The sequence below is a fragment of the Necator americanus genome, chromosome IV (genome assembly GCF_031761385.1).
Source record: "Necator americanus strain Aroian chromosome IV, whole genome shotgun sequence".
NCBI lineage: Eukaryota > Metazoa > Nematoda > Chromadorea > Rhabditida > Ancylostomatidae > Necator > Necator americanus.
In genome coordinates, this window is record NC_087374.1 from 13,757,676 (window position 1) to 13,785,211 (window position 27,536).

A 27,536-nucleotide genomic window follows, 5' to 3' on the forward strand; every position below is an offset into this window, starting at 1 on the left:
GGCTGGATTTTAAAATTCGTGGTTGACTACGATTCTGTCTTGGAAGCGTTAAGCGCAGAATATTAAGAAGAGATCACATCAGTCCCTTCCAATCGCTGCCAAAGGTAGGAAGTAGATTTCTTGCCCACAACTGTTCTTAGAATTCCATGACCCATGACGAAATTCATAATTAATAGTAGACGCGTTCGTGTGTAGAATTCATTACCCATGGAGGTCCAGACGTAATATAGTATCGGACAATTATGTTTACCAGGACGATTGCAAGACAGCCGAAGAAACTGAAGCAGTGTCCATGGACGGCACTCTCCGGTTCCTGGACTACTTCATTCTGAACTGCGTTAAAGGCAGCACCCCACGAATCTCAGGTGGTGCAGATTTCATTCTGGATTTCAGATTTCAGGTGGAGTATTCGTATACGGGATGGGAGATTATGGAGAAGGGAGTGATTCCGTCCATTTCTTCCTCATTGCCGTAAAAAACGGTCCGGAAGATGCGGCGCCGCGCAAGGCTGGCGCGCTCCAGTCGAACTCCTTGTAGAAAATAGTGCGCCAGAACGCCCGAAGCCGTATCTTCCGGGCCGTTTTTACGGCAATTAGGAAAAAATGGACGGAATCATCTCCTCTCCATAATCTATTATCCCGTATACGAATACCCCACCTGAATACCCCACCTGAATACCACCTCGGATTCGTGGAGTGATGTCTTTAAAGTCGTCCAAGCAAACATAAGTATCTGCACCTGCAAAGGACATAGAGGAATCCCACATCATTTCGCAAGTGTTGTAATCCATTACAGGGATGGAAAGAGATTATTTCATCAGATAACTCATTTTATTTACTCATCTTTTTCTAGGGGAGCATTTTCATTTTCTAAGTTCAGTATAGGGTTATGAATTCGTAAGGAAAGGAGAACCAGCTCGGTATTGAAATTCACATGGAATCCTTTTGGAAACTTACCATATCCAAAATCACAAACAGAAAAAGGGGATTGAAGAGAAACAAGTAAAAGTTGTTTCTTTCTGAATACTTTTAAAATCGCAAAAGCAATTTCATTGTCAATCAAAAATAGACCACGGCTCATAAACGTACGGAACGTTACATTGCCATAGCACCCAGTCTGAAGGCGCATAATCAGATCCAGACGAATTCTGCCAAATAAGCAGATTTTTGTGGATTCACATGGATAAAGACTACCACTTACCCGCTGCTTTCTCATGATTGGCGAAAGTTACTGAAACATAGCCTGAACCTCTGCTTAATTTTCACATTATTCACTTTTTTTTAGAGAGAGATAAAAGGTTTTTTCTGCTTTCCCATAGTTCTCGAGTTTCAATGGAAAATAGAATTTGACTAATGCATATAATCATCCTATTAGCAAAAACTGTAGTCAAAGACCTTTCGGATAGCTCTACATGGAATATTGAGGAAATATAGTTGGAAGGCAGAGTTCTACCTACAAAAGAACGTTAACCGTTGTTCATACGCGAGAGAAGGAATAACGGTTCGATTATTCTGGAGCTATGAATTTTCCCCAAAAAGGAACATTTTTCTAGAAGTATAGCTGGTGGCGCATGCTTTCATAAAAAATGAGGAGGAAAGCAGGTGATAAGAGACAGAAGTGCGCAGTAATTAGAGCAAGAAAGTACGTATAGAGGAGGTAATTCATGCATATTAATGCGAATTGAATATTTCCATTGTATTTGCAAAAGGTGTGAATGCTCGCAGTAAGTGAAATCACAATAGCAATTAGACGAAATACAAAAAGGTAACTCAAATGATCCGGTCAACAACAGTAGCATGCCTAGAGATGCTACAAAAATTCACGGAAAAAATTGTTTATGCACACTCCTGAGTATTTTATAGCATCAAAAGAATAAAAACCCTCTACTAACTTCAACAACTACTGGCTTCAATGGACTTTATAGAACAGGTTTATCCACTACTGCGCACTTGAAAGGCGTTGCAAACGATTTTGCGAAAAACGGCTTTTCAGCAACGGCACCGCGCCCTTGTGAAAATTGTTTGAAATTGCCTAAAGTGAAGTCGTTGGTGACAATCCTTAGCTCTAATGAACAATGACGTGAGCGATTAGTGGCAGTGTCAATCAGAGCGTAAGAAGTAGGAAACAGCTTGGCGCGTTTGGCTGGACCCATACCAAAAAATGTTCGTTTGTGCTGCTAAATCTCGGTGAGTTGATCACAAAAACGGATGAAGATTGCATCCCTGTTCGTGATTCGATGCCTATGGGATTCCAAAGGTTAGCACAACACAGACTCCGAAAACACTCTCGATATAAGTATTCCATCCAAAGTGCTAAAATACAGGAACTCCTCCTCTAAAAAAACAAAAATAAAGTGTTCTGCTGGAAGGACAGCCGCGAAGACCTTTTTAGAAGAGAAAATGTCTAGCGGACATCGTTTCTACGAAAGACTACAAAAATTATCGACGATCAGAAGTGTGAAGTGATCACGAAACTATTCCTTCTTCTTCAGCATTTGTTTTGTCTGATGACGGGGTAGGTGTAGGCGGGTGTAACGCAATAAGAGGTTTTTAGAATGTTGACTGATTAAATTAATGAGGATTTTTCAGAACGAATATCCATGAGAACTTCTGCAAAATTGAAAAGTTAGTCTCCCTGTAGCGCTGACATCCTTTGCAAAACTACTAACTGATCGAACCACACGCTACGTTGTAGAGGAAACTTGATGCGAACATATTATTGTATAACAATGAGAAAAGCCTCTATTGTATTTGCTAAATCTGAAAACAAAAACTAATAGTAGGGAAAAACACAGCAAATCAAGAGTGCGTATCAGTACTCCAAAAGTAGTAGTCCTTTAATTTAACTACTTTTACTGTTCGCACCACTAAAAGAAGAAATATTTGCATAGTCTGCAGTTAATGAGATTACTTACTATTCTTGCACTTACACTTTAATGTTATAACTACTAACGACTACAAAAATGTCCTTCACACTCTCACTCTTTTTTTCGAGAGAGAGAGAGATTTCGTTTTTGTGTGCAGTGTTCCGACGAAGTACGCGCTGTCAGCAGCCAACACTACGACAAACTACCGATCGCGTCAAAAACGCTTTCTCTAGCCATTAGCTTTCAAACATAGCATGAAAATGTAAACAACTGTAATTGTTGGACATTCAGTGAAAGTTTGAGTAGGCATTAATATACTGCTAATTACTGCTATTTTACCAGAATTGCCATCATTGTTAAATCTGCAAGTGTGAAAAGGCAGAAAAGTAAAACTGATACTGTTAAGATTTACAAAGATTTTTTTCCACCTTTTCGGTGTTCTAGTATTACACTTTTCCTCTTATCAAGAATTAAATTACAAAGGAGACGCTCAAGCGGTTACAATGAAACAGGGTCACCTTAACAACCATTTCCCATTTATATTACTGGGTTGCACCAACTTAATTTAAGAGCAAGAGTCGTTTATTATTTACATGAAACGAGCAAAAGCTGTGAAATTTTGCAAAGGCCGTATATAGTCCCTGTTGTTATCAACGACCATCTGCCGCCAGGCCGGAGATCGCTGTTTCGGAAAAAATCGGAGTTTACCACGTTGCCTGTCATCTTTCAGTGCACTCTTTCGTTTCTTTTGTTCGTTTAGTTTCGTTTTGTTCGTTTCTGTCGTTTCGTTCCCTCACCATCGTCATCAGAGATGTGTTCAAGTCTCGTACGTGACTTGACAAGGTCCTTGGACCGCAATCAGCTAAGCTCTCAGTTAATCCGTGTAACGATCACCCCGTCACCGTCGACGGCTTTTCTCGAGGAGGTTTAGCATCGTTTGGGATACTCTAGCGATTTTTCAGTATGTCGTCGATTCTTCTCATAATGTGAGCAACACATTTCTGCTTTTCGATATTTACTTTAAATTGCACCGAAGGCAGGACATTTCTCTTAAGTCAGAGCAGCAAAGACCGATTTGGTGTTGTGTGCGCCGGCTAAACTTCAAAAGACAACTCTCAAGGACTCTCTGGGTAGCAGGTAGGTTCCTAGACGTAGCACCGATGTCTACCCGCGCCTTCGCTGCGTAACCGAGTGCTGCAAGAACTGTCAAGTCGAACACAGATCTTCGTCTCTCATTTAGTGCGTAGCTCTTTCAATGAGGCGAATGACAACGTTGCTATCCTTCTTCTATTCAGTTCTTCATTCACGTCGTTTTCCATGTTCATAGAAAGTCCGAAGTATACGGTAAACGAAGTTTCCACGATTTTGGAGCCTTCACGTTGTACTCCTCCATCGTCGCAGTAGGCGCTCTTCATGAACTGTGTCCTCTTTCTGTTTATTTGCAGTCCTATTCTCTTCCCTGTTTCGTTCAATTCCTTGAGCATCATCTCTGTTTCGTTGGTACTTCTCGAAAAGAGAACGACATTATCCGCAAGAGGAGCTTTTGAGAGTAATCTTCCACCAACACATATGTCTTTTTCTTCCCAAACGAGTGATTTCATTATCCAAAAGCTGTATCCTAGTGGTGCATCGATTGCAGCAAATGACTTTGCGCTCACATGCGATGCCTCCACACCTTGATTGACCAGCGCTGAGCGTACTGCAATCGTTTCTACGCTCTCGAAGTGTCTTACATAGTCGACGAAGGTTAGAACAAGGGCAGGCGGTATTCCCGGCAAACCTCTCTGTCCTAGACACGGTCTGGATGTGGTACACGCAGCTGAACTCTTGACGTGATCCAGCTTGTTCTAGAGATTAGGGTTCATCCAGCGTCCTAAATATGTGCATAAAGATGATCTTGGCAAACATTTTGTATAACACGCTCATCAAGCATTGCAAACGGTAGTTTCGAAAGTCCTCATGATCACCTTTCCCATGGATAAGAAAGAGAGACAAGAAATAGTTAGCGAGATCTTCCACTAGTCTAGGATCTTTTTTTTCTGAAACTAGGACGAAAAATTGCATGAAGCAGATAATCACCAGTCCGAGAAAAATCTGCAGATACGAATGCAGGTCTGGGAGCTGTGCCAGGTTTTCTGCTCTTGATCACGACTCGCACTTTCGATGGAAAAGTCCGTTGTGGAGCATTATCAGCCGAGATGATAGGCCTTGACACATGAGTTTACGTACAGAAAACGCCCGAGTAGGACTTATTCGTGATGATTTCCATCTCAGGAATTAGGCAGGAATTAGTTCTCAAAAATTACTCTTTGCTCTTCGTCAGTGATTGTTTTTTTTTCACCGCCTATTCTCTAAGGATCCATTCTTAGACATCTCAAAACAATGATTACCTATATTGCCGGTCCCTCTGTAGCGCGGGGTCGCCAGAACACTCGTCTAGAGAAAGAATGAATTCTCTGGCGGACCGTTGTTAGGAGGCGATAGCCAATTCATGCTTGCTGTGTAGATGGGAGGGTACAAAGCAAACATTCTCCAACTTGAAAATCGAACTAAGTCAGCCACAATTTGAAAAATCTTTGCAGGCTCTTTCCATTACGGTGGCAAGGTTGTAAGTCTGTCACTGAAAAAGTTAACACTTCCTAAAATTTAAATTCACAATATGAAATAGTGTCTAGCAACTAGCGACGGATGATTTGCTTAAGAATTTTTCGAGCGAGTTCTCTTTAATTAAGAATGTAACCTTCTTATTCACCTTCAGTTTGGCAGTTTCATCAACTTCTGAAGACAATGAAATTCTCAAATCAACTATCTGATATCCGCCCCCAAAGTCTTCCAAATAATCACCTTATTACGAATTTAGTGGGCATTTTTTCCAAGTTTGACAAACCAACGCTAATTCTATGAACACCATTTCCGTCCACGGAGATATAGTTGGGTCAAAATGACACGAAGCACGGACAGCTGCGTAAGCTGATGCGCTCGAAGCGTTGCGGTGGAGACAGTGGTTGGAATCAGGGTGCGACCATGGCGAAACTGCAGAAATTGGTGGCGATAGCAAGGATACTTCCCTGAACCCAAACGTTACGCTCCACAGCGCCGCTTACAGCGCAGTCGTTTACGCAACTGTTCGCGCTTCATGTCGTTTGGCCCAACCATACACTCACAGATGAAAATGGCAAGACTGTGGAGGTGAGAAAGCAACTAAGGAATGTTGGCAAAACTTTGCCTGTTTTCAAACCATACAATTGTCGAAAATAATTTCTGGAGGTATATTCGAAATCTCGCTTTCTTTAGCTCCATATTCTACGGAAACATGACCACAGGTATTAAAACGTTTTCAGTTCCACTCCCACTATCCGAAATTCTGAAATCTGTGTTCCGTCAAAGTAGTCTCCTTGGCCGTCGTCGCCATTGCAAGTTCGTTTTTTTCAGTTTCCCTTGTCGTTTGCGGTTCCTTCTGTCGTCGTCGGTTGAGAACGGCAGTTATAATTGTAGTCATATTCTCTATATTCACAATAGTTGTATCCACACGTACCGTACCCTCTGTAGCCATGATGGCTGCGTTCATACTCATCACATCCATATTTTCCACATACACAAAAGTTAGATCCACAATATCCCCAACAGGTGCATTCACATTTGCTTTCTTTCGTCATCGTCGTTGATCGTTTGACGTATCTTCCACAGAAACTAATTATTTTCCATGCCTCCCATATACGCCATGGGTGTCTCTATCTCTGTTATCTTCAGCCTTTATTGTCTTTGAGGTTTCTTCATTCGACAGTGTTCCCTTCGCCGTGTATTCTTCCATCTAGTATTTTGGATTACTAATCCAACACAATTCGTCAAAGCCATGGAAAGCCTCAGAAGCAAAAATAACAGGAAAAAAGACACTATTAACTAAAAATATTGGCCACCAATTCAAACGTTCTACTTAAAGTAGAGTATCATAATGTTATTGTGAATAAATAAACATCATTACTTGCAATTTTTCTGAATATGTAAATTTATTCTTTCTTTATTTTTTTAAATTGTATTCATGTAATGGTGAACCGAAAATTTAGATTTTCTTCATTTCTAGGCTCTCACGCATATTTTCACGGTTTTTGTAATGTGCGATGTTATCGTGTATCTACCTCCAACGATCTTGGTCTCTGGCGGTCTCTGAAGTCCCACCGAAAAATATGTTTAATTTTGAAAAATTTTGGAGCAGTGTGCTTTTCTATAGCTTTTTTACATGAATGGCTAGAAAATAAGCGCAGAAGTGGACCAAAAACGATGACCTTTTAGTGGTCATGAACTGTTATGTTAAGTAGAACATTCGCTAAAAGAAAAACTGTTGGGAAAAATTATATTGGTGCTGGTGTAAATTCAATTTTCAGAATTAGTAGAAATCTTGGAATCTTGTCCAAAATGTGTTGGTCTCCAATGCATTCCAATGCATTGGAGACTTCACAACGTTGCAAGATTAAATATGGGTAGAAATGTGAAGAAGCATTCCATACTTTTTCACATTTCTACCCATATTTAATCCTGCAACGTTAGTCTTCCTACGTGCTTACTGTTCGTACCATTTTTTCTCTTCAGAAGCTCTTAGGACAGCGAACAAGGGCAGAGAAATGAGTTTATGTAATAATCACATTTGTAACGTAATCAGTCAATTCGAGACTTTTTTCGGCCACAATTAACTCTTCTCGAAAAAATATAAACTTTTGTGACAACTTTTGTAGGCGTGAATGAGTGAAGATAGGTAGGCACGGATTCAAGACATACTCGAACTTGTGAAATCACATTAGACACATTTCTTGACCCGCTAGTTCTCCCCGCAAGCAGAATTCTGAAAATCGACCCTCTATGTGTCCTCGAATTCGAAAAGGCGTTCACCCGAGCTGTAGATAGCTCGCAGAGGCTCCTTTAGCAGCTTTGCTTGTTGCGCCAACTGAAGACTTCGGTGTACAGTAGCCACAAGAGAGGGCGCAGAACTCCTTCATGATTTTTTCGAAGAAGAACGACCCGCATCGGTCCAGCCATCTCCAGCACAAGTTCGTCTTATCGTTGCAATCTGGAATATTACAAGAGACTATGACTGTTCCCATAATATCAATTGTTTGAAACGTTTAGGTAAGGATATCTGTAGAAAACCTACCATCATCTCCAATATCATGTGATGTATGAGCGGGAATTGGTGGAGATGGAGGTGGAACGGGCAGCGACACGCTTTCCGCATCCACTGCGTTGGGAACTATGTTGGTGCCACACTGATACATTAAATTCATCTTCAGCACGTCGGTCTATAATTGCAATACACTAATTTGTCTTTCAATGTCAACATTTTCAAGCCAACTCTCTACCGCATTCACAAAATACGGGTGGCTCACGAAAAACCGCTCCAACTAGCTGCAACGACCACATACACATATAAGAGCAGGTAAGATTCCTGTGTGTGGTGGTACCTTGAGCAGGCACGGAGATTTTTTCTCAAGAAGTTGGGCAATCCTGGGTTACTGGCCTACTTATTTGCTCCGTGCCCTAAATTTTCCCGTTTGCTCCTCATGAAGGCATGACAGATAAGAGGTCAACTGCCTGTAAGTCACGTCTTTGCAATTTTAGCCTCTTCCAACTACATAAGCTCAACTGCCACCATCTAGTCCAGCCTAGTGAAGGCAGCTAGCTGAGCAATGAGAAGAATATGAGATGAAGTAAACTCGGGAAGTTCGTTTCTCGTGTTGACAGCGAAGCAGGTAGAATGGATGAGACACGAAATGTAGTGAACTGTACATGCTCGGTTTGCAGTACTAAGAAAAACGTAATAAAGTCAATCCGAACTACGTAGAAGGCAAGCTTAAACAACTTTAACGTATCATTTCTTTGGAATGCTCTTGACTTGAAGTCTCAACCTTCCTCAAGCAAAAAAAATGATTGCATTCTTTACAGAATTCCTTTAACTGCGAAATGTACGAACTGATGACGTAATAAATGAATACAAAGTCAGTAGCCAGGCTTGCAAAGCAAACTTTCTGTACTTGCCAATACCCCTTCGCCGTTGAATTCATTTTTCATCGGTGTTCTAATATGGGAGAGCAAAGAGCAAAGAAGAAAGTCTTCTCTTGATATGTGCACTGACAGCAGTCCTGCAGTTGCAGTTAAAGGCATCACTCCACGAATCTGAGGTGGTACGGATTTCAGGTGGAGTATTCGTATACGGGATAGTCGATTATGGAGAGGTGGGTGATTCCGTCCATTTCTTCGTGATTGCCATAAAAACGGCCGGGAAGATACGGCTTCGGGCGTTCTGGCGCACTATTTTCTACAAGGAGTTCGGCTGGAGCGCGCCAGCCTTGGGCCGTTCTTTACGGCAATAAGGAAGAAACGGACGGAATCACCCCTCCCCCCTCTCCATAATCTACGACCCCGCAGAGGGGCTCTCCACCCGAAATCCGTGCCACCTCAGATTCGTGGGGTGATGCCTTTAAGAGTGAATTGAGGAGGTCCGCTAAACGATTAGAGAATTGGTAGAGGCTACAACTGCAAAGCAACGTTATTCTTCCGCTAGGCAGTTGCCTCCTTGACAGCTGTGCCGCCATAAGAACAAGAAAAAACGGGGAAATCTAGGGCACCGAGCTCCGGGGCAGAGCAGTGACCAAGGATTGCCCCAAATCTTGAGAAAAGTGAGGGATGTCTGTTCAGGATATTTTGTCGACTGATTCATCTGTCCGGTTGATTTGTCCACGATTCTTTGTTCAGAGAAAAATTCCCTCGTGCGCGTTCACCCGCCCACACCAGGTGTTCGCGGATTCCGTACAGAAGACGCGGATTTGTACAGACAAGCGTGCTTGAGAAAGGCAGAAGGGCCACCTTTTCAGCTAACAACCTACCACTAAAATCAGCCATTTGGAGAAAGCACTCAGGAATTGGACAATGTCCTATCCTTTCCAATATTTACAATAGTTAATTTAGAATGCTATTAACAATACTGGTAATTGTTGCATACTTAAAGCAGTAATCCTAAGATGATACCGGTAGACAAGCGCTTGAGCAGTGAAAAGAGACGTTGCAGAATCGGTTCCAAATTTGCTTTTAGTAATATGGTTTAAAAAAACAAAAATTCCGAAAACAAAATAGGAACAAAATGGCTTGTAGAGGGCTCCAAGACGTTGGAGTAGATTCACAATAACCCATTATTTAGAGTTTGCTTCGCAGGATCACTTTCGAAAAAATAGAATAGACGAAGTGACATACAGGACTGAAATCAATCGCTGAACCAATCACTACTGTCATTTCCGGACGTCTTGCCACCATTGTTTCGAGCCCATTCTTCGAGAAGGCCAGACTGTCGTAGTGCATAATGGAGTAGTAGTCGTACATCTGACCGTAGTAGGAGCTCTCACTCAAGTCTACTTTGCCGAATTGGTCGTATGCATCTGCAATGACTGTTTCCTTTTGCTTGTTAACATCAAAAATAAAGTTTGGAAAATCTGATCCCACCTCTGTCGATATTTTGCCAAAGAATCCTAATGTGGCTATCGCGATCCCATCGTTCGTGCTCATGGTAAAAGCCAATTGAGTGCATCAGTTCATGGATGGCGGTATCATACTATAATTTCAGCTTTCCGAATATACATAGTCAAATACGCTTCGCTCAGCTTGTAGTGGTTATTTTCTGTAGCACGACATAAAAAAAATACAACGAAAAACCCACTTGTAAACATCCGTCATCAAGCGACAATTCCTGTCTTCCTCCCGCTCGACCGACGTCAGAAAAGCATCTAACCATCGAAATAAGAATATAAGACAGAATTAACTTTTTAATTGCTTATTATTATCATTCATTGTTATAGTATTAGATTAGTGAAGCAAGGACGAAGATGACTGAGAAATCTCATGAAGGCAAGAATCAGACTCACTAGCCTGTCAAGTCACAAGAGATTTGTTATATTCTCTCGAAAGCTTCATCTGAACCAAATTGTTATCCTATGAAAGAGTACGCCCAAGAAAAAAAAAGAAAAAGGATTCCGAGAACAAAAAGAGCCGTTAGCGATGAGAATGAAATGTTAGTAGTTTTCAATAAAAAAACTGCAAACAATCTCAGTGTTCGCTTCATATAAGCCATCAATGTTGATTTTATGACAACATTAAGGCAACGTCGAAATTCTGGGGAAGTTATTATCAAAATCCGATTAATTTTTGTTTGATTTCATTTGAAAAAAATATTTAACTTTGGAGGATAAACGCAGACTTTCATGTATACTTAGATCCACATACAACTAATTAATGTTACAATTCAGTGGTAGATTGATTAATCTGATTTCGTCCGGTACATAGTAGATGAATCAAGAAGCTACTTGAATAACCAAACTCAAATATTTGAAGCAAAAAGGTGGTAGGTAAACGAAAATGCGTCGAAACAAGCATTGATCAAATTTTAAAAGATTTCCTAACTCTTTCTGACCATTTCCGAATGAGCGAACTCCTCCTACCACTTCCACTAAGAACTGGACTAGGAGTATATGAACAAAAAACACTAATAAGAAGAAAAAATGGATGAGCATGAAATAAATATCAACAACCTTAAAAATTGCGCTCAAATACAATATGTGCTCCTCTGAACATCTTGATAGTCAACTATAGAGAGTATTTTTTATTTTATTTCAGTACGGATAGCTCGTACATTCACCATCCATGCACAACATCACAAAATATAAACGGTACAAGTGGACTTCTTATCTCCATTCCGAGATTTGGATGTTTCTAAGAAGAACAATTTTCCACAGCCAGATCAAAACATCTTAACTTATTTTGAACGTTGGGTAAGCGGCGCGTTCTTCAAGCGTTCTCCGAGGCGCATTACTTTACGTAATTGAAGGCAGCGTATCACAAAACTGACGAAGTTGATGTCTCTTTGAGCAAATATAGAGCCCGAGGTGTAGATTACGAGTATGGAAGTGAATTTTCTTGGCTTCCATTATCAGACCTTCTAGCCACCTCCTACCGTCGGAGTTCTGCCAGAGTCAAGAGACTCCTTCCTACTAATTTGCCTTGCGCTCTGGTCCCACCCATTTTGTGGGAGGATGATCCCAGTCACTTGATTACAGGCTTTTGATAGAAAAAAACGTGTGCGGAAAACAAGGGTTTTACAAGTCAACAGTCGTACAGCAGAAGCAGGAAATCCGTGCCCGAATCTACGAAGATCTCAGTGCAGGCAAAAGGTCGCTTTTGATCATCGGTTAGCCCCCTATCCGCCACCGGGTGACGCGCCACGTCGCCTCGCGACTAACTGGCTGTGATTACTCTAGTGAGGGAGATCCGTGGATTTAGTGTATGCAAACAGAAATAACGTGCTTTAGTCAAACAATTAAATGGCGTCAATTGAAGTTCATTTCTATGAATATATTTCTGATCTTATGAATGGTAATGAATCATTAGCGTTGAAAACACAAAAGTTTCAGATAAAGTCACCCATGTCGATGTAAATTCACTCTACATCAACAATGCTTCACTATAAAGGAGCTCATAGATGTCTCTCAACGGAAAGAGGTTGTAGGAAGAGAATGGAAACAAGGTCTCACCCATCAATCTTCCCTATGTATAAGTAGTCTCGGTCCAGTGGCGATCGAGGCACAAAGCGGATGCAGGTCTTCTTATGATACTCCTAAACTCTCCCAAATCAATGCGTCTGCCCAAAAATGGAGAAGAACAGGTAGAATCGGAACTTTCAGTACCTGGAAGCTTCGAGCAAGCACTGCACGTTCTCGTTCCGTGTACTGCCCGCTGATCATGTATGGGATTCTGCCGTTTGGCCATTTCTTGACCCCAGTGATTACCCCGTTACGTCGAGCCCCTTTTCGGCGTATTTTCTACAAGAAAACACATCCGCTTCCAAAAATACAGTGATGACCGAAAACTCAAACTTACAAAGGAGTAAAATCTCCAGAATCAAGTTAATACTACATCTTAATGAGACGTTTCCTCTGCTAGGCGAATCACAACAATTTGGCTTTGATCAGAGGAATGTTTGCGCAGTTGCGGAGGTTCTCCATATTTTGCACGTGCGTTTTCCAACAGTATAACGTTTCAGAAAGTGTTTTCGACTCATACATAGCTGTAGAAATTACAGGACTCATTAGATTTTCCTGGAAGCGTTTCCGGACACCTCAGCGCATCCTACTATGGCAATGGTCCGTGCTCCACTCACTTTCTTCTCGGCCTTTCGTATGATATGGTGTATCAACATGCAACGCCGTTATTTCTTTTGGCATAGCAAGAAAAATTCAAAAGAATAATTTCAAAAAAGTAAATCTGTGTGTTTCGAGACAATTATTTTACGTAAGCAATGAGCAAAATGTTTGCAATCCCACAGTTTCTCGGGTTTATCGACGCTCTTGTTTAATATTCTGTGCGTTAAAGAGAAAAAAGGTAGAGAAAAACCACACCGATGAAGTTTGCTCTAATTTCACAAAATTCCAGTCTAGTCTGAGGAAGGCAAATATTATTGTGACTTTCCAAGGACAGAAGTACGTGCGTACCACAAAACACTTGAAGAAAAAGCAATAATCTCGCAGTGCATGACGTACCTAAGCAAATCTTGTTCGCTGAGAAATAAACCGTTCCTTTAGAATCCCATTTCCCAGCATTTCTTGGAAAATTTTTAGACAAAATTAGTAAACTTTGCATTTCTATTGAATTACGTTGTTCACAAATGGACTAGAAGATAGTAAGCACATTTTCGATTAATTCAGTTGTTTAGCTTTTTAAAATTGAAATATTAACCAACTTGTTTGATGGGCTTCTAAAAACTACCAAGAAATTCAAGGTATTTTGAGAAGGAAACCTTCGTAAGGATTATAGTTCAACTTGTTCCTATTACGCCATAGGATTCATTTAGGGATAAACTGACAGTTCACAATGAACGCATGAACTGCTACTGATACCGCTTTAAAAGGAGAAAATGACTATTTGCTGCTCTTTTCCCGTGTCCTTCTAGTCAAATAGGCTCGTACGGGAGCTACAGCATCGCTGGTGACGCCGAGCAGATTCGATGTCGCGACTGGTTCCACGGCGAAATTCCATTGTGAGCTCGCGTAACAAACCGGAATCGAACCGAGGGATTATCACCCGAGTGCCATCACCGTCACCGATAGCTCTCGATACATCCGCTTTTACTTTCGTGAAATTACCTAATAGTCAGCGACCGTGACAAACATAGTTGTGTACCATAATCCCAGCAATACAAAAAAGCATAAAAATACCAATTTCCATGCTGCTTTTCCTCTGATGTCGCCATGAAGGAAAGATTGGCGAGATAGAAGTCGAGAAGGTGGAAGAACTGTGGAGTTGTTTCTTGTTAAAAGTTCAGCGTTACGAAAATCTTGATCTGTCAAGAATACCTCCTCATCTAAAAGTTCCAATAAATAGACAAATAATAATTGAATAATTGAATAAGTAGAAGGAAAGAACATTGAGAACACCATACAGTTCTTTCTACTTCAAACTGTTTTTTCCTATTTACACTGTCTCCCAAATCAGATAAATTTTCACCGAATAAACCTAAATATGAACTCCTTCATTTTTGTACCAAAGGCGAAAAGTCAGATGACTAAAAATTTAGAAAAAGAAAAGGGCGACGAGATAAACTAGGTGACAGAAAAAGTGCATCAAGAAATCTGCGCTATTTCTCTCTAGAAACGAGAATCAGAATTTGTTTTATCAGGATTTCAAGCCCAAGTGTTTGTTTACGTATTTCTTCATCAAAACCCAAAAGTAAGCGTATTTCCACTCACCATCTAGTTCTCGTTGAAAATCATCCAGTGTGAGAAAGGTTTGCACATCTTCCTGTTCTGACGCTACTGATTCTCAAATAAATGGAATTATGATTTTGCTGTGCAACAAAAAGAAGCACAAATAATTAGTGAGCAAGATAATTGGACGTGTAACACAACTACAAAAAAATTATTAACCAGGAACGTCAAAAGTTGCTTAAGGTTTTCAAGTGTTTTAGATCAAAATCAGTATCTGGCGCATCAGTATAAATCCATACCAATCCATATAAAGAATATGAGGAAAGCAACCAAACAACAAAACAAATACAAGAATTATTGTGGGACTTACCTTGCACATTTATTACTACAAATAACAGTAGGAAAAATATTCTCATCTTCTCGACATTCTCACACGATCGAGAATGCGTGATAGGACAGCAAGATGGTACGACAATGCTTAATTCTAGAAAATATTATAGCAGAACTAACAAGAGTGGTTCTGGATGAATATACTTCGAGCGCAAAGTCAGTTCTGTACACCGATGTCGGTGATGTGCAGTCAGCAAGCTGCCCGAAGGCGGGCCCACCAATAAAAGCCGCCTGTCGGGAAAGCGGGCGAGACCACTCTCCATGGAAGAAAAAACCAACTGGTCCCGTTGCCCGTTCTTAGCGGGCATCGGCTCCACTCTCCCAGTGCTGTTTACCCTGATAAACGTCCTGTACTTGTAGGACTGAGGCAGGTTTCTGGCCAGCTTTGCTTGGTTTACCTACGATTCACCTGCTGACGTGGGATAACCGCTCTAAATCTGCATGACGAAAATCCCATCAACTGCTGTTTGAGAAAGTAAAGCTAATCTGCGACAGCTAGCAAATGAGGAACTGATCCAAACAAGCTAGGTGTGGATTTAGAGCCGGTGCGCCAAACAATAACCATCAAAGATCGAAGTTCAACGTTAGCTACATTTCCAGTTCATTGAAAACGTACAAATCTAACCAATTAAAAATCCGAGCTGGACGCCACATTTCTCCACCACATGGAAAAAAGTCGCCTAAATTTATCGATAGGATCACTTTCCCCGTGCTTTGTGGGCAAAATGGATCAATCAGAATATTCATTTCAGTTTTATTTTGCACGCTGAGCACAAAATAATCGAATTTCCATGAGAAAAAAAAACAACTGGCAAAACGGTGCTCCTCTTTCGGTTGCTCAAACATGCCGCGAACGAATGAGGAAACGATACGAACTAGAATCGCTGAGAAAACGGGTCCGCGCATAACATTGAGCGAAGTGACTGTAAACATCGGATATGTAGATCTATCCTTAAGAGCTCTACAAAGACCTTTTTCTAGCGCTATTCAAAAGCAAAAGCGATTTTCATAAGAAATTAACATACGTGCTGTAGAGTTGCTCGGAACAACACGGAACGTTCTTTTACAAAGAGAGAGCAAAATTCCAGACCACCCGAAATGTTTCCATAAGTGGCGTTTGCCAATTAAAATGGCTTTAAACTTTAACTACTTACAAAAAAAAACTAGAAGGTCCCAATCTTTGCAATAAAATACTTCTTTTTTCTTTGGAGGTCGATCTCTCAATGCAATTTATTTGGCCAACATCTAAATAGGGAAAGACCCGAAGAACAAATATTTGTTTCAAAAAAATGGGAAAGTTTATTTGTTTCATCCCATCGGTGAAATTCCACATTGTCTTCATATATTTAGCAGTTTCTTCTACTTTTTTCCTTCGCATTTAGCAAAAGAGCTGAACCCTGAAATATGCTTATATTCTAATCTTCCATCTTCATCATCTGTGTATATTCTCCTCCTTCAAACAGTAGTTAGCAGCGTAAAACCAAAACTGTTCCGGTCAAACTAGCCCGCAAACGACAACTTGTGCTAAAAATCGGTGTGAGTACTGGAAATCCACTTTAAGATTATCACATATTTTCACAAATCTCTATAAAAGTCTTTGGTCAAAATCATTTTACAGTTTTACAATCACAATCATTTTAGTTTTCTCGCTACTTCTCCATCAAACATTGTGTTCTCGTTGCCATGACGAACTCTGCACAAAATTTACAAGAAAATCGAATTCTGATCTAATTTCTCTCCATGAGCTTGAAAGTGCATCATTTTTCTATACTTTCACGTTCTTCTTTTAGCAATCATGTTGAAATTTCACAAAACGATGACAACGCCGATAGTGAGCAGCCAACACAGATCCAAGTGCTGTTCAAATAAAAGAAGGCCCGAAATAGAACACAGTTTAGCTTCATGTGCCGGATTGGCTCGGTTGGTCGATAAATGGAGCAAACACGATAAAAATCAAAATGGATCTACTTCTTTTCTACTATCTACTTCTTATTTATTTTTTAGCATCGAATAATCAATACATTCAAGTGAGCTCGAATATCTTATTCCGTTTTCTGTTAGTAATAATTCTTCGAGAGGATAGGACAAGCGGATCCATTTTTAGTTTCTTTGTAGCTATCCTCACTGCTATTCGCTTCACCAATGTCCGTCGAGTGAGAATATCTTCGCATCATATTTTGAAAACTGGAAACATTCTTAATAGGTACCCACTATAGCTGATGTGACCGTTACAAAAATGCTCATTGTTTGCAAAGAGCGGGCGTTTCGTTTGTCTTCTCACTCTATCCGGAATCACAAAACCGTTCTCAAACTTTTTCATTACATTCAACTTGAATCGTGAAAAGAAACATCTATTGTTTAAAATATGTGGATTCATTATAGAACAACAGAGCCGGAAGAACCACAATATTTTACTTTTCATGAGTCATAGGAACAACTGTCAACAATTTTATGGAACATTCAACAATAACAACAACCATCAAAATGTCTCACGCAAAGAGAGCAACGAAAGAGAAGTGTATAACGATGGGCAGAATGTTAACAAGGGAACAAAACGTCCGTGATGGTCAAAATCTTTCAGAATTCAAGCCATAACAGGAACAAATATATAAAATGTGCAAGAAGTACAACCTCATTCCTCATCTTCCTCCTCGTCTTCTTCGTCTTCCTCTTCGTCTTCTTCATCATCCTCATCCTCATCCTCATCTTCATCACCGGAATCAGGCTGAGATTTCTGAAAAATCTCAGCTTACGATAGGGAACTTTAGCGGAAAAAATGAGGCGTGAACTGTGAGTTGTATTTGTCTCTATTATGCATAGCTAAGCGCTAAGCTATACAGCATGGACACAGGTCATTCAAGAATCGCAGCGCTGAAACGACCCATGAACTGTGGATGTTTACTTCAAGCATACAGACCTTCAGAACTTCATTCAGAATTAGGTAGGATCCGTCATTTTTGTCAAAAACGAAAGCATTTCTTGAAGGACAAACAAAGTAACACACTCTTTCCTTCGCACGTTTTGGCCTGACAAAAATAATAAGACTTTGGCCTTCCTCTTTAACCATAATCAATTCAATATTTGTGGTCAAAAAAATACCAAACCACAAACCAGAAGAAAAAAACTAATTGCGACCACACACAATTTCAAAGCAGCTGCACAAAAAAAAATGTGATAGACGAAAATTAGAAAAAAAAACTAGCCGCCTTCAATGGACTCTTCTTCAAATGTTTTTCAGGTACTTCCTCGATTCCCTCATCACTGGATTCAATCTCCTCTTCATCGCTGTCACTTTCTTCCTTCCTTGGCGCTACAGCAGCCTTCTTTACGGTTAAGGAACTTGCAGGCTTGACAGTTTGTGCACCCTAGAAACGAAGAGAAAGTCTGATAAACTAAAAAGAAAAATTTTTCGCGAGGGAAATTTATACCTTAGCTGGCTTTGCCGCAGTATTCTGTTCATTAGTGCGTCGAACTCGAGCATAAAACACTTCAACAGATTTTCCACTCAATTTGAGCCCTTTTCCTTTATCAAAAGCAGATTTTGCGTCGTCTTCGCTGGAGAACAATATGAAAGCACGCCTAAAGTTACAGATCATAGATATTTTAATTAGAAAAATAAGTTAGCCAGGATAGAAAACTAACTTCATTTCATGAGCTCGCGTGTTGGGAATGTGAATAGACACAGCTGCTCGAAAAACGTTCTTAATGTCTTCTTTAGTAACCATAGGTGGTAATCCATTGATATAAAGTTCCAAAGGATTGATTGGTTTTGATTCTGAAATACAGACATCCGGCAACTTGGTTTTTCAAATTTCAGATTTTGGGCTCCATAAAACAAAACTCTTAAAACAGGTGAACCTCAGCCGTATAAAGTTTTAGAAAACAAACAAAAAACAACAAGTGTCCTTTTGAATCTAATTCAACATAAAATATACCTTTTTGGATTGTTCCGGCTTTAGCAGATTTTGACCCACAAAAATCCACGAACAATGGTTTACCTCCAATTTTGGTGATGGATAATGTACTATGCGCCTGCAACATAGAATAGTGAACATATGAATGTTGTGTGGATATTGAAAACAATAATTTAAACACACCTTTTTACATGACGCTTGGTTTCTGAATACCAACCATGCAAATGATGTTCCTTTACGATGTCGCACTGTTTCAATATCTGCATGCAATGCTTCGAGATCTTGAGTCTGGAAAACAAAGATCTAAGGTATATCAAACCTGTTTAGCATAGATTTCGGCACGAAAGCCTACTTCACTGCCGCCATGATTAATATTAACAATATTTCAAAGATCTCAAAAGTTCTTCACACTGCTGCTCCTGCAAATTAATGATCACGAGAGCGAATGGTTCGATGTCTCATTCGGATCAGAAGAACCATCCAAGATACGGTACCAGACCTAAAGGTCCCCATTCTCATAGCCTATTCTTTCCATTCACGTGCACATATCTCGGATGGTTCTTCTGATCTGAGTGAGACATTCGAAACATTCGCCCTCGTGATCGATCAGCCAGCGGTCCATGCTAGGCGTCTCCAATCCAAGGTGAGCATTCAGTGTAGTCTCTAAGTTGGTGATTGAAAAAGTAGGCATGGAGTTTATCTCTTTAGTTGTGGAGGGGTTGGTCGTTTAAATTGTGAATTGAATCTCCCATTTTATTCTCTGAAAAAGGCGATTTTGCCGAAACGTTAGCCAATAAAATTATCTAACCACCTCGTGTAGAGCTCATCAAAAATCAATACGATATCTTACTATGCCGAGTTTCATTGGAAGTGAAAAGTTATTTCAACTGCAAAGTATTTCGCTTGTGGACTAAGTATGACACAGGAATTATTAGGTCCAAACTTTTTGACAGCCGTAGTAGAGCGGAGAACATGCTTCCAGGTTTCAAAAAATTCGAATTGTCTTAAGCATGTCAAGAGCTTAGTAATTCATTGACTTAGTTAACTTTCTTTTAAGACAAATGTTTATAATATGACACCCTCAGGGCCGATTTCAATTACTAAGGAAGGGTGAAGACGGAAGATCAGTCTAAGGATTGTTAAAGATGAAGATCAAGAAATAGAAAGAAATTAAATGTTCGCTTCGCATGCATTCTATGCACAAATCTAATGCACGTAAGAATACGTTTAAACTCATTACGAGCTTTATCCTTCCGGAAACGAACGATAAAAAATCGACTGAAAGACTTAAAATATTTCATATAATTTATAACACGACATTACTTTAAGCTCTAAATGCCTCCCAGTAGTGTAAGTTGAACTAACAGTCTGTGTTTCTCTTTAAGCAGAACTTGAAAGGTAGTGGACAACGCTAGTCGAACAAAAACTTGCATTGCAATGTTACTTTGCACACAAACCTTAGTGTTCTTAGGAAATCCCTTGATAAACAGCGAACGCTCATCTCGCTCTTGTCTGCGTTTATTCTCTTCATCGACGACAACATTCTCATCAAGCTGAAAAGTACAGTGATATGTATGATATGTAGGCACTATCTCACTTTGTTGCACTGAGAAATTCAGAAATATTTTTTTTGCTGAGATTTCCTTCACACTAGTAATTTGAACCGGAAGGTTCGAATATCACTTCTATATTGTTGTAGCAACATATGATATTTGCAGAGTTGCCGCAAACATACCAGGCTTTTTTGAATTGTTATTTTAAAAAAATTTGTATCGAAGTATATTCACGTATCCACTTCCGAAAGAATAAACAATATTACAGACTAATTACAGATTTTTGAGCAGCCTTGTCGAAGCAGCAGAAAGCGATAATGATGCGAAACAAATAGCAAATAGAAATTATACGCAGCGATCTTCTAAAATGGAATTAAGATGCGAGACTGTCATAGTATTCAAGGAAAGCAAATACAGTAGCTCCTTTTTTTTAATAAAGATTGAGGTGATTTAGGAGTATGATATATACGATATCCTCATTACATTCGCATAAACTGAGGTTGCAGCATCCCACCATTTCAGATAAAAAGCGATAATGACGGAAGCAACCACGAACTTACCTTAGCATGTTTTGCTTCCCGTTCGTTGGGTACATCTACTGCCTTTCTTTTGAGCCCCTGGTTCGCATCCTGAATACGAGAAATCTTAATGAATATGCATTGCGTATATGTAGTTATGTGATCAAAAAATAATGCACCTGGATTTTCTTTCCATCAGCTTCATTCGAAACCGTAACACCTTTCTTCGGTTGAGTTAAACCATCTGCTTTTTTCGTAGGCGGTTTAGCCGGTGTTTCCTCCTGAAAAATGTCCAATCTATGACGGAGAAAAGACACTCAATTTTCTAACAAGAAACATTGACCGTCAAAGGAAACCCTAAAATGCGCAGAAAAGAAGAACTAATGTTGTTTTTTTTTCATTTAATAGTTGCACACACTTTTCTATTGGGAACACTAATAAAAAAAAACTCAGTTTCTCCCTCATAGCAGAGTGTCAACGTTTTCTTTCAAACTTTGCAGCTGCCATTGAAGTTCAGTGTTGAACATCATTACTTCAACATCTTAGGTTGACTCCAGAAAGCCCGAACTTGTTCCGTTCTTAGATTCTAGACGAAGAATTTACAAACGAATACTCATGTGTAATTACGTAAGAATTTCACAACTCCGTTTTTTTTTTAGGTCGGAACTGGACCTGAACTGATTGCTCGGGGTATTCTTGTATCAGTCTTCCATACTGCTTAATTAGTCGGGTCCTAACTGACTGCGCTTGAAACAGCACGGTGAAGCTGGCGACTGCGATCGAGACCCGTATTAGACCCACTAATTTTTGCAGTCTGATTGGAACTAGAGATGGTCCCACCCTAACCCCTGGCTTTACCGTCGCTTCGAGCGCAGCCACAACTGCACCGCGCTTTAGTTCATTTTGATCTGACCACACTAGTATTACTCGATGGTCGTCGTTATGCAAGCCAAAACAGTGCGTGCTGCATCGTTGGCAGCTCCATAACACTCGCATCACATTTAGAACAAATGTAGTCTTGGAGTCAGTGTGTCAGAAAGATCTTGCATCCATCGAAATCAAAACTACAACAATGAACTATATGTTCTAAAGATTAGATATAGATAAGTAACACTTACTATAGCGGGAAGCTTTAAGGACTAGTAATAAGTTAACGGTTACCTCCTCTTCATCTTCTTCTTCATCTTCGTCGTCTTCTTCATCATCCTCTCCGCCTCCTTCAGACTCTTCTTCATCGTCCTCATCAACTTCCATTTCTTCATCTTCATCTTCCTCGTCCTCACTACTGTCATCAAAATTCAAGGTTGCTCGAGGAATATCATTCGGCGCCTTCTTCTGAGGATGGGGCGTAACAGGGATCTTTTTGGAAGATGTAGCAGGGGTGGCAGCCGCAGAAACATCCACATGTTTCTTCACATCAGTCCCCTTCCCACTCTTGACTGCACTTTTAACTTCTTTCTGACTTGGTTTCTGCGCTGGTGTCTTCACAACTGGTTCTGTTTGTTCTTCGTCTTCCAAGCTTTCTTCGTCTTCTTCTTCATCCTTAAGATAGAAGAGATAGACCAGATAGACCAGAAATAGATAAACCAAATAGACAAGGGCTGACCAACAACGTAGTCTGATGCTATAGACATTTCAAAAAGAGGTCAACTAAATATTATAACAAACAGGAGGAATTTTCTTAAACATCAACCTCGTCATCATCTTCATCCTCTTCGTCTTCGTCATCTTCGGCAACTGGAGCGGAATTTGTCTTCGAGACAGCACTCTTGTTCTTTTGCAATGTTACTAAAGAACACACAATATAAAAATGGCAAATCTAGGTTCTCCTCTAATTTCAGTGTATTCAATTACTCTCAATCGCCTCTCTTCACTATACAACGAAAAGTTGATGTTGTATGGTGATGAGTCTTGCAAAGATTCCCTTCGTGCTGACTCCTGGACTACCTCGTTTTGAATAATAGACTGAAGTAAGATTATGGTCATCATAAGGTCTTTATTGCTTGAAACAACACTCAATTTAGTCATTAACTTCGCGCCAAAAAAGACAAGTAATCCACCTTCTAAATAATAGTCACGTTGTTCTATGAAAGAGCAAAGTCGCGAAGGGATTTTCTTAGCAAAAACACAGTTACTGTAGAAAGCGGCGGCTGTGGTTCTAAACTGAACTTTTGCGCAGGTTGAAACTCTTGGTGTTTCCAAAAAATATAAAACAGAAAAAAACAAAAAATATGGTCGTCCCAAAGCGAACTGAATGCCGGTGCAATTACGTGAGCGCCTAAGTAATGATTCCACGTCGACAGAAGCAGCTAACTCCACTGTGCCACTTCGAACGCAACTGTGTGCAGCTTCAAGCGGCTTTGACGATACCACTAAATTTTATACCAAGGAGTCGAACCGCTGCTCAAAAAACCTAAGGATAGGAGATACTACGTGGAATTTTCCGCTAAAGCGACATTTGGAAAAACTTCGAGTTTGGGATTTCCAAATCACTACATAAGTCTCGGGTGGCAATTTACAAATATAACATGAAAACGTGCAACTCCCCACTAATTCAAGAATCACACTCAATTAAGGCCACCTTTTGGCACGAAACCGAAACACGTCCGACAAAATGGCTCGGATGCAATCAAGAAGTTAAGGCGTGTATAGTCGGGTCAAAACGACATCAAGCATGGACTGGTGACACGAGCGGTCGCGCTGAAGCAACACTGTTTTTTGACGGCTGGCAGACGACCTGCAAGCGAGTTCGCTTGGTAATTTTATCGAATTTTTCTAAGTGAAGTCATCCGGAACGATACAAGCCGCAATTTTTTCTTTGCTTTCATTATTTTTGATTTTTTGTCTGATTTTTTCGTCTTTTATGTTTTTATTCGTATTTTCTTATGTTTGCTGTGTTTGCTTTTCTTATGTAGATCTATATTTACCTGTATTGTTCTTAAGTTAATCTATTGTTTTTGTTCATGTTTTCTTTTGAACTTCAGTTCAATAATTGTATTTAATCTCAAGTTAATGTTCTTTTTTTTTGTTTGTAATCGAGGGAGGAGAGGTGAAGAAAGAAAAAAGAACACTAACAAAGAAATAAATACAACTTTGAACCAAATTTCAAAACCAGATGCAATATAGATCTACATAAAAGGAAATATAGCAAATGTAACAAAAATACGGAAAGAAAAAGAAATATAAAAGACAAAAAAAAACAAGAAAAAAGCAAAAGGAATGAAAACAATCAAAAAAATCGACGCCAGTATCGAACAGAATGACGTTATTTGGCAAATTTGGCAGAATGCCAAGCGAAGCAGCGGTCAAAAGCCGTGTTGCTCCAGCGCCACCGCCCGTGTGATTACACCGTGCTTCAAGTCGCTGGAGCAATGCTGTTTTTGACCGCACGCAGACGACTATACCATGGTAGAGCAGTACAATCGTATGTAACCTGCAACTAACTTAAGGTGACTTGATTGTAAGCAGATTTCGCAGCAACTTTCGTAAATTTGCAAAGGCGTGTAGGTCATGCTTTGCAGACATGTTTTTGCATACGCTGCAAGTGATAGCTCTAATTGCTTCTGATAATGAAAAATTATGTTTCCGACTGGTGGAGAGATCCAATCCTTAGAGTTCAAAAACATGAAGATTCCTTCGTTTTTCATGGAGTACTTCACTATTGTAAAACCCCACAAGAAACTCCGGACTAGAACTTCATTCCCAAGTTATAGAAAGATGGATTGGTTATTTCACTGGATTTCATTTGATAGATAGAATTTCTTTCAAAGATCTAAGCGAATACCTTTTTTAGCAGGTGCAGCTACTTCATCATCGCTATCATCTTCGTCTTCTTCATCAGTTTCTTCCTCATCTTCATCGTCTTCATCGGAATCTTCCTCAACCGCAGTTTTCTTCGACGTTTCAGGCTTTTTGGGAATTGGAACTTGTTTTTTCGTAGCAGATTGCACTGGTTCTAAAAAACACGGAACCAAATCTTCTACTAAACTAACACCAAAAATCCCATTTAAAGGCATCACCGCAGATTCGTGGGGTGATGCCTCTAATTCACATTAGCAATTACTGATTACTATTTTTTTACTTTTAATTACTGAATTACTGATTATGATTATGAACAGAATCATGGGAAATTTCGGAAACTCTGGAAAGTTAGTAGTTCGTATAAATTGTACAGGAATACAGATGTCTGATGCACTTTTTTCCTTGAACGTACATAGATACATCTCTTATTTCACTTCTGATAATGACCTCGAATAAAAAACACTTATCGTAGCGGAATAAAGAATTTCCGAACCAAAATCCCAGGAAACAACTAACAACAACAAAAAATAACAAACCATCATCTTCTTCATCGTCTTCGTCCTCTTCTTCATCTTCATCCACCTCCTCTTCCTCTTCTTCATCATCTTCTTCTTCACTTTCTTCCTCGTCTTCAGGAACGTGCTAGAATGAAGAGAAAAACATATGCGATGAAATTAAATGACAGACAAAATCGTTGAAAACCTGCAATATAACGCAACTTTGGAATTTGGATTTAGAATTACAATCCAAACACAGAAATACAAAATTATCACGATAAGAAAGAATTAATGTAGTACTGGGAATAAAATTGGAAGGTGACAAGTGGGTACCTTTGTGGTAGGTTTTCCGTTGAGTTTTTTCTTTTCCTTTAACACTTGCTGCTCGTCTTCTTCGTCTTCTTCGCTTTCGTCTAACTGTAACACCAAACTGTAAGAAATGTACTTCAAATGTTTAAAGCTGAATGGGATGTCTATTTGAGAGTACTGTTTTTCAAGTATTTCTGGCGATCAAGTACCTTAAGAATCTAGAAAGCAGAAACCGACAAAAACGGACCCCCAACTGGTTGCTTGAAGATAAAACATCCTAACTTTGCTTTTAACACTATTTTTTTCAATGACTGAAAACTAAATGACGTTTGTGCGATACGCATCGTTGATTGTGTTCGTAGTATCATACATCCGGGATATAGACGAAATCACCCAATTCACACATTTTCTTCGTGAAATAATGCACATAGAATAATGGACATAGTAATATGGCTAGCTGCTATCAGCTACGAAATTGAGCTATCAAAATGAACACTTGGAGCGAAATTAGTGAATTCAAAAATCGCTTTGAAAAAATCCCAAACTGTTGTCTTCAGAAGATCTCTAGCAGTGAAGCGAGATAGATATATCAAAATTATATTTTAAAAGAGGAGAAATCCATTACGTGATACGTCTGCTCAAAACCTGGTATGAATACCCAATCACTCCTTTTAGGAAAGCTGTTTTTGGTTGAGAAGGCTATAGCCACATAAACGAAAAAAGCGTTATTATCTAAAGTAGATCAATATTTGATATTCCATTCAATTACAATAAAGAAAATGGAGTGGCTACGGTCCGTCAACGCAAAATCGGATGGAAAATTCAATGAGTAATGTGAACCTTGACTCGCTATTCTGATTTCGTGAAACGATGGTAGTCACGACATGCACCCTGATAGGTAGAAAATAGATGATTTCTGAGAAGATTCAACTAACCTTCTTATGTTTCTTTTTGGAATCAGTAGGAGTATTCGGTGCAGAGAAAACCTTTTTATGTTGGGAAACTGAAAAAAGAGTGTTCTTCTAGACATTACGAAGTTTGAAATTCCGCAACCGCACGGTTGCAACTCGTATAGGCACAAATAAACTGAGTAAAGACTTACACTTGCCACCTTCCTGGTTTTCCTTGTGATCAAAAGGTTTGCGCTTTTCACTGAAAGAACCTCGTGCTCCTCTGCCAGAACCTTTGAAGCCCGGTGAACCACGATTTCCACGAGGTGTGAATGCGCCTCGGCCCCCTCGAACGTTAGGAGAAAATGAATTGCCTCTATTAGGAGTGGAACCTCGACCACCTCGGAAGTTTGTAGAAAAGGAATTGCCTCTGTTAGGAGATGAACCTCTACCTCGAAAGCCGCCACCTACAAACGACAATGACCAATGATGCTCCAGAAAATAAAAACCACTGGACTGACCTCTTCCACGTTCAGCTGGTGATCCAAAGCCTCCTCTTTGACCTCCTCGACCCCCACGACCTAATTTACAGAGATAATAGAGTCACTTATCAAAAAGGAGAGAATCACTTATCGCACCCTTACTGAAACTAAGACAAAACTACCAACCTCCTCCGCCACCACCTCTGTCTCCTCCTTTCCAATGTGGAGATTTCCCTCGGAAATTTCCACGGGAACCTAAAGCATATTCATGGTGATACGTTTTCTACTCAGTACGCTGTTCAATGGTGACACACCGTATTGTTTAAGGAATACAAAATGTAAGCATATGAAAGACTTACCGCTGAAAGTGCTCCCACCTCTCGAAGGACTGTCGTAACCCATGCTCCTGAAAAGACAGTTAAGAAGTAACAAGAGAAGACAAAACGGACCCCTCAATCTGCGACCAATTAAAAGCCAAAAATAAAAACGAAACGACCCGCAGTAAAAAGACTACCAAATATAACCAAAGGAATGAATACTAATTGTGAGTATTATGTGCTTATATCCAAAAGACAGCTAAT

At 39.9% G+C, this 27,536-nt stretch overlaps 2 protein-coding genes across 4 annotated transcripts; both read right to left on the reverse strand.

Moving 5' to 3' along the window:
- Window positions 1–4,098: 4,098 nt before the first annotated feature.
- Window positions 4,099–17,368, reverse strand: RB195_001200 (uncharacterized protein; the record flags this gene model as incomplete). Of its 2 annotated transcripts, XM_064197864.1 has the most annotated exons (12): window positions 4,099–4,655; window positions 4,946–5,073; window positions 7,751–7,928; window positions 8,013–8,157; window positions 10,106–10,287; window positions 10,352–10,460; window positions 10,566–10,632; window positions 12,433–12,515; window positions 12,586–12,720; window positions 14,113–14,258; window positions 14,644–14,715; window positions 14,972–15,017. In XM_064197864.1, 12 exons carry the CDS (start codon window positions 15,015–15,017, stop codon window positions 4,099–4,101), a joined length of 1,848 nt encoding a protein of 615 aa, XP_064053745.1. The 2 variants fall into 2 exon arrangements, with proteins under 2 accessions (XP_064053745.1, XP_064053744.1); XM_064197863.1 differs by lacking the exons at window positions 14,113–14,258; window positions 14,644–14,715; window positions 14,972–15,017 and adding an exon at window positions 17,273–17,368.
- Window positions 17,369–17,623: 255 nt separating this feature from the next.
- On the reverse strand, window positions 17,624–27,357 carry RB195_001201 (uncharacterized protein; the record flags this gene model as incomplete). 2 transcript variants are annotated; one of them, XM_064197866.1, is made up of 20 exons in its annotated part: window positions 17,624–17,725; window positions 18,195–18,356; window positions 18,420–18,570; window positions 18,634–18,766; window positions 18,927–19,023; window positions 19,089–19,193; window positions 20,363–20,458; window positions 21,019–21,087; window positions 21,156–21,257; window positions 22,138–22,518; window positions 22,670–22,764; window positions 24,761–24,931; window positions 25,314–25,419; window positions 25,608–25,691; window positions 26,519–26,586; window positions 26,686–26,820; window positions 26,875–26,940; window positions 26,995–27,054; window positions 27,142–27,210; window positions 27,315–27,357. In XM_064197866.1, the coding sequence occupies 20 exons, from the start codon at window positions 27,355–27,357 to the stop codon at window positions 17,624–17,626; spliced, it is 2,295 nt and encodes a 764-aa protein (XP_064053746.1). The 2 variants fall into 2 exon arrangements, with proteins under 2 accessions (XP_064053746.1, XP_064053747.1); XM_064197865.1 differs by having other exon boundaries at window positions 26,686–26,940.
- Between the last annotated feature and the right edge of the window lie 179 nt (window positions 27,358–27,536).